The sequence below is a fragment of the Galeopterus variegatus genome, unplaced genomic scaffold (genome assembly GCF_000696425.1).
Source record: "Galeopterus variegatus unplaced genomic scaffold, G_variegatus-3.0.2 Scaffold4951, whole genome shotgun sequence".
NCBI classification, from domain to species: domain Eukaryota; kingdom Metazoa; phylum Chordata; class Mammalia; order Dermoptera; family Cynocephalidae; genus Galeopterus; species Galeopterus variegatus.
In genome coordinates this window covers 73,953-80,612 of record NW_007731062.1, presented here as the reverse complement: position 1 = coordinate 80,612, position 6,660 = coordinate 73,953, and the positions used below count along the sequence as shown (strand labels likewise).

The window sequence follows — 6,660 nt, the reverse complement described above, 5'->3', positions numbered from 1 at the left end:
CGGCGGGAGCGCCTCCGCGCTTCCCAAGCGGCGCACTAGCGCAGTGCGCCACTGGGCCGGCCCAATCAGTGTTTTAATAAGCCCTTCATGTGATTCTGATACACACTGAATTTTGAACACCTCTGCTGCAAGGTGGAGGTTTTCACCCTGGTGAGTTAGCCCCACCAGGGGACATTTGGCAATGTCTGGAGACATTTTTGGTTGTCACAGCTGGGGGAAAGGTGGTACTGGTATGCAGTGCATAGAGGCCAGGGACTCTGCTAAGCTTCCCACAACTCATAGGATGGCCCCGAATGTCAACAGTGCTGACTGAGAGGTTCCAAATATGTTATGTGAATAACCCAAGAAAATGCAGGTTTTACCACCAACGGTTTTACTTAAAAAGCCTCCATCTCCAGCATTTTACTAATCTGAAGAAGATAATCTGAACACATTACTTTTTTGTAATATGTTTGGGTAGTTTCCCACAGCTATAGCACTATTGCTCAATCCTTTTTTTAACAGGTCTCATTAACCAAAACGATTTTGCTGATGTTTCTTTTGTGAGTTTGCATTATGAAGCCAAAGGGTAAGCTAGCTTTTTTCATTTATTTATTTATATTTATTTATTTATTTATTTAGGTGGCTGGCCGGTATGGGGATCTGAATCTTTAGCCTTGGCATCATAACAGCATGCTCTAACCCACTGAGCTAACCAGCCAGCCCGTGGTTAACCTTTTTTCTTTTTTTTTATTATTATTATTATTATTTTTAAAGATGACCAGTAAGGGGATCTTAACCCTTGGCTTGGTGTTGTCAGTACCACGCTCAGCCAGTGAGCGAACCGGCCATCCCTATATGGGATCCGAACCCGGGGCCTTGGTGTTATCAGCACCGCGCTCTCCCGAGTGAGCCACGGACCGGCCCAGCCTTTTTTCAAATAAAAAATATTTTAAATGTTTTTTCCTTAAACTTTACACACTCTCCTCTTTCCCTCCCCATCACTTTTCTCTTGAGAATAACTGTTCTAAAAATCAAACTCTTAACCTGATATTGAAGGCCCTTCATGATCTGAGCCCTACAGAATTTGACCTCCTCCTTATACGTTATGCTCAGCTTTCTCCTTACTGCACTGCTGGCATTTCCCCACACCTGACTTGTTATTTCATGCCTCTGGGCCTTGGTATATGTTCTTTCTGCACAGAATGTCCTTCACATTTGTCTGACCTGTTCCTTTGAAGACTAGTTGAAATGTGACTTTAAATCTTTCCATGACCAATCCAGAATGTTACTCATTGTCTACTCTTGGACAGGAAACCTGCCCCTCTTAGCACCCTGCATAATAATTATCTTGCAACATGGTTATCTCCCCCACTGGGAGTGACAGAGCTAGGATTGGAGGTCAAGTCTATCTGACTCTGAAGCCAAGGCCTTTACACAGCACCACACTTCTCACTAGATAACCTACGTGAATGGCTCAGATGGTAACTGAACTAAGAAAGGAAGAGGGAAACATTAATGGGACAGGTTCTGGTCTGGAAGAAGTCAGTGGTTGTGAGGATAAAGACAGGGCAGGATGAAGCTTTGTCAACTGTAAAGAGGATGTGAGGCTGTGTAGATGTGAGGGTGGTTATTATTAAGTTTTGGTGAACAACCTAAAGTTCCTGTATTTATAGGTAGATCAGTAATAGAGCCCTTTGAAAGAATGGAAGTCCCCAACCTGAGACAGATTCAATTATGAGGAATCCTATGAGGCTCCAGGGCCCAACCTGATATTAACATGCACGAGAGCCCTCTAGTAAACTCCCCAGAATGGCAGCAGCTGATGGAAAAGCAGTATTGCATGCTGCCATTGCCCATTCACCTTGTGCACCACAATGGTTCCTGTGTCTTTTCTCAGAAGAGAGCCTAACCTGAGAGAAGTTAGAAGAGAGGTCTGGGAGGACAAGGGTGATGCAGTCAGTTTGTTATCACTTGGCAATACTGCCTCTCCCTGCTGCAGGGATTCATGAAATAGGCGGATGTTCTGCACATGCTCTTCATGGCGTGATGCCTGGCTTCTTGTGGTACTGCTTCTGCCAAGAAGAAAGGGGAGCAAAATAAATTGTAACCAATGAGAAATTCCTAGAATGATAATAAAAAAATCACTCTCCTGAAATAGTACTGCAAATCTATCCCCACTATCACAGTTCTGGCTTCATCAATTCTTGCCTGAATTACAAATGTCTCCCAAATAATCTTGCATTCAGTCTTACCCTTTAATCCATTCTCCACATTATTGCCTGAGAGATTTTCCTAAAACATAGATCTAAAATAACAATAACAACAATACATATGGAGTCCTTATATGCCAAGCCCTTTTGAAAGCATTCAGTGTATATTAACCTATTTAACCACCATCATTCCTTTCCAGCTTTGGCTTTTCCTTTTTATCTATAAAACAAATCTCAAATTCCTGAACATGGTATTCAAGGTGACCCCAGCAATAATCTTTTTAAAAATAACAACTTTATTGAGATATAATTCACATACCATACAATTCACCATTTAAAGTGTATAATAAAATGTTTTTTAGTATATTTATAGTATATTCATGTACAACTGTCACAATCAAGTTTAGAACATTTTCATGACCCCCAAAACAAACCCATACCCATTAGCAATCATTCCACATTTTCCTGCTCTAGAAAACTATTAATTTACTTTCTGTCTCAATACATTTGCCTATTCTGGATATTTCATATAAATGGAATCATACAATATGTGCTTTTTTGTGAGGGGCTTCTTTCATTCAGCATAATGTTTTCAAGGTTCATCCATATTGTAGCATGTATCAATACTTTATTCCTTTTTGACAGCTGAATAATATTCCATTGTATAAATATGCCACATTTTGTTTATCTACTTTTCAGTTGATGGACATGAGTTGTTTCTATTTTTTGGTTATTAGAAATAATACTGATACAAACATACATACACAAATTTTTGTGTGCACATATATTTTCACTTCTTTTGGGTATATACCTAGGAGTAGAATTACTGGATCATATGGTTACTCCATGTTTAACCTGTTAAGAAACTGCCAGACTGTTTTCCAAAGCAGCTGTACCATTTTACAATGCCACCAGCAGAGTATGAGGGTTCCAATTTCTTCACAACTTTCCTACCACTTGTGATATTTGTCTTTTTGATTCATCACCCTAGTGGATGTGTAATGGTATCTGTAGGGTAAATGCTGGACACAGACCTATTCTTCCCTCCATGCATACCAGCGTTACACCTTCCCCCTGGGAAACTACCCCTGGCCACGGTAGTTACCCAAGGAAAGTCTCCTTTAAGACAAATACCCCCTTTAAGACAAAGGAAGACTGGAGGAAGCAGGACCCTAAGTAAGTTAGCAAGCTGGTGTTAAACTACTCTGGCGCCAGAAAAGCAGCAGTGGATTAACTTATCTACTCAGCCAGATCTCCCGAGCACTCTTAGTTGGGTGAGGGTCTATGCATAAGCATGCAAATGATTTACACCTCTATTTTGATCTGTTTACTATATAACTGTTGTATGTATCTTGTGGTAGTGCAGATTTCCAGCTGGCCAGCTGCTGTCAGCAGCTCTTGTAAATTTAATAAACCGATGTCTCTACCTATTGGCCTGGGTGAGTTCTTTGGAACAGGCAAACACTATGTGAGTGCCCTCTCAGATTTGGGGCTCCCATGATACAACTGGCATAGGTGGCAGGCTATTCTAGAGAAACGCCACCTTGGAGCGCCAATGGGAGAGATGAAGGGGACAGGAAGAATGTCACAGGAGGAAATACCGGGGTGGGCCACTGGTTCAATGTGGTCTGATATTGCCAGCTTGGTAAATAGCTGGGGACTGCCTCGTGAGTATAAGGATGTCCCAAAAATGCCGGCAGCAGCAAGACTGCTGGAGGTGTTGAAGGCAGTCTAGGAAAGAGGAGGTATTCAGAAGGAAAAGGAATACAAAGCTATGGCTGCTGTGGCTGCATGGCCTCTCCTCTGTGGGCTCAGGTAGCGGAGCCAAGGACAAAGGTTAAGGGAAGAATTAAGCTTAGATAGAAGCTTGTTTAATTCAGGGTAGACCAGTAATAATACAAAAGCTTAAGACTAGGCAAGGGCGACCAGAAGGGCAAAACACCCAAGATTTATCTCTTCCGCTAAAACATATTCATATAAGCACCCACCCCTACACTTCAGCCTAGCTAGTAGAACTGGCTACTAAGTTTTGACAGAAAGGGAGAGAAAGCAGTCCCAGGTGGCTGCTCTGTTTGTGGGACATGGGGGCTGATGGCATAATATTGTCAGGGGATGAACTGGTAAAAATGGCGTTGGTCACCAATCATCCCTTTCTCCGGTAGCGCATTTACGGAGCAGGGTAATATGAAGAAAATGCCTCCCTGCTGACTTGGATCGTGGCAGGTTGCCGTGCCACATGGCCTGATGAAGGGAGCATTCTGGGAGTGTCCCCTTGGTAGTCTACTATGGAAGAGTTGCAAGAATTCCTTAGGGAATTGGGTATGAGACATGCTATTTACTGAGACTCCTTCCACGGTCTGGACTTGGTGCCATTTACTGCAGGAATGAAAGACAGGGTTATACAGACGGCTCCCGGTAGCTGCTATGGAACATTGGTATCTGTTCTGTCACTCCTAATAGGGCAATTAGTTCAAAGGGCAGCACAAGCCATAGCTGATCTAGGGAAAACTGAAATTGTATGACAAAAGAAAGGGATTTGCACGGTAAAGGAAGTCATACCGAGAGGGAAAAAGGGAAATCAGAAAGAACCAGTGAAAGTTACCAGAAAACAGCTGTGGGTGGACCTGACTAAGGCAGGGGTCAATCCCCCCAAAACTGATAAGCACCCAAATGTGACCTTGTTTAAATTGTGATAACAGCTGCCCAAAGAGAAATGGTTCCAGCCCCTGCCAGATAAGCTTTCTGAATCCAGTACTACCCTGTGAATTGGACCAAATTATTTCCCAGGAGGACTATGCTTGGGGGTTATGGCAATGACAAGGGAAAGTTTGCCTCCCCATAGGGTTTTGGTTCCAGATATGGAACGGAGCAGAGGCCTGATAAAGCCCCACTGAATAACAAGTAAACGCTGTTTATCAAGCATTGCTAGCCACAGAATTGGTCACCGGACAGGCAGCTGTGACAGTGAGGACTGGATTGCCAATTGCTAGATGGATTCATGACATCTCCACGCAACCCTGGAGTTCCAGTGCTCAGACGACTACTATGGTAACCAAGTGGCAAGCCTACTTACAACAACGCAGTAACTTATCTACAAGTCCCTTGAGCCACGAACGGCAGCTATTATTGGGACCTGTCACATTTGTGGACTCAGATGATGTGCACATTGAACCCACGATATGAACTCCCTCGCCCATTAAGGAAGGGGTGCTGCCAGTGCCAGAAGAGGCTTGGTATACTGTTGGCTCCTGTAGAGGGCACCCCCCTTAATGGAAAGCCATCACATACCAACTGTCATATGCGATCAGCCAACATAAATCAGTGACTGTGTATCATGTGCCTGGGCACAACCCACTGGGCAGCCCAGGCAACGATGAGGCCGACCCCCTGGCCCATAGCTAGAAGCCCCCACTGAAGATGTGGCTGTCTGGTTACACAAGAAAATGAAACATGCTGGACAAAAGACACTGGCAAGTGGCCAAAGCATAGGGGATACCGATCCGGTATGCTGACATTGTGAAGATTAATGTGATGTGAAGACTGTGAGGGTGAATAGTATGTAGGAGTGGAATGTAGGGTAAATGCTGGACTTTGACCTATTTCCCCTCCCTGTGCATACCAGAGTTCCCTCTCTGTCCTGGGAAACTACTCCTGGCCAAGGTAGTTACCCAAGGAAAGGCACATCTCCTTCAAGACAAACATCCCCTTTAAGACAAATGGAAGACTGGAGGAAGCAGGGACCCTAAGTAAGTTAGCACAACTGGTGTGAAACTACTCTGGCTCCAGGAAAGCAGCAGTGGATTAACTTATCTACTCAGCCAGATCTCCCAAGCACTCTGAATTGGGAGAGGGTCTATGCATAAGCATGCAAATGATTTACACCTTTATTTTGATCTGTTCACTATATAACTGTTGTGTATACCCCATGGTAGCATGGATTTCTAGCTGGCCAGCCACTGTCAGCAACTCCCGTAGGTCTAATAAACTGATGTCTCTACCTGTTGGCCCAGGTGAATTCTTTGGAATAGGCAAACACTATATGAGTGCTCTCTCAGATTTGGGGCTCCCGCAACACAGTGTCTCACTATGGTTTTGATTTGCATCTTTTCATGCGCTTACTGATGATTTGTAGTATATCTTTTTTGGAAAAAAATTTGAGATTCTTTGTTCATTTCTAAATTGGGCTATTTGCTTTTTATTATTGAGTTGTAAGAGTTCTTTATATATTCTAGATCCAAGTCCCTGATCAGATCTACGATTTGCAAATATTTTCTCCCACTCTATGGGTTGTCTTTTCACTTTCTTCATGCATTTACAGCATGAAAGTTTTTAATTTTTTTTTTTCCTTTTTTTTGTCTTTTTCCGTGTCCGGCAACAGATCGCAACCCTCAGTGTCGACCCCGCACCCGCACCGGACCGGGACCGGCAACGGGATCGCAACCCTCGGTGTTGCTCCCGCGCCTCGCTA

The 6,660-nt window shown here is 43.6% G+C and overlaps 1 protein-coding gene across 3 annotated transcripts in view; it reads right to left on the bottom strand.

The window, feature by feature from the left end:
- Positions 1–6,660, bottom strand: part of C2CD3 (C2 calcium-dependent domain containing 3) — a 98,263-nt gene that overhangs the window by 22,038 nt on the left and 69,565 nt on the right. For all 3 annotated transcript variants that reach the window (XM_008588671.1, XM_008588672.1, XM_008588673.1), the window contains exon 23: positions 1,893–2,054. In XM_008588671.1, coding sequence (XP_008586893.1) covers positions 1,893–2,054 — 162 coding nt within the window. The remainder of the gene's footprint in view (positions 1–1,892; positions 2,055–6,660) is intronic.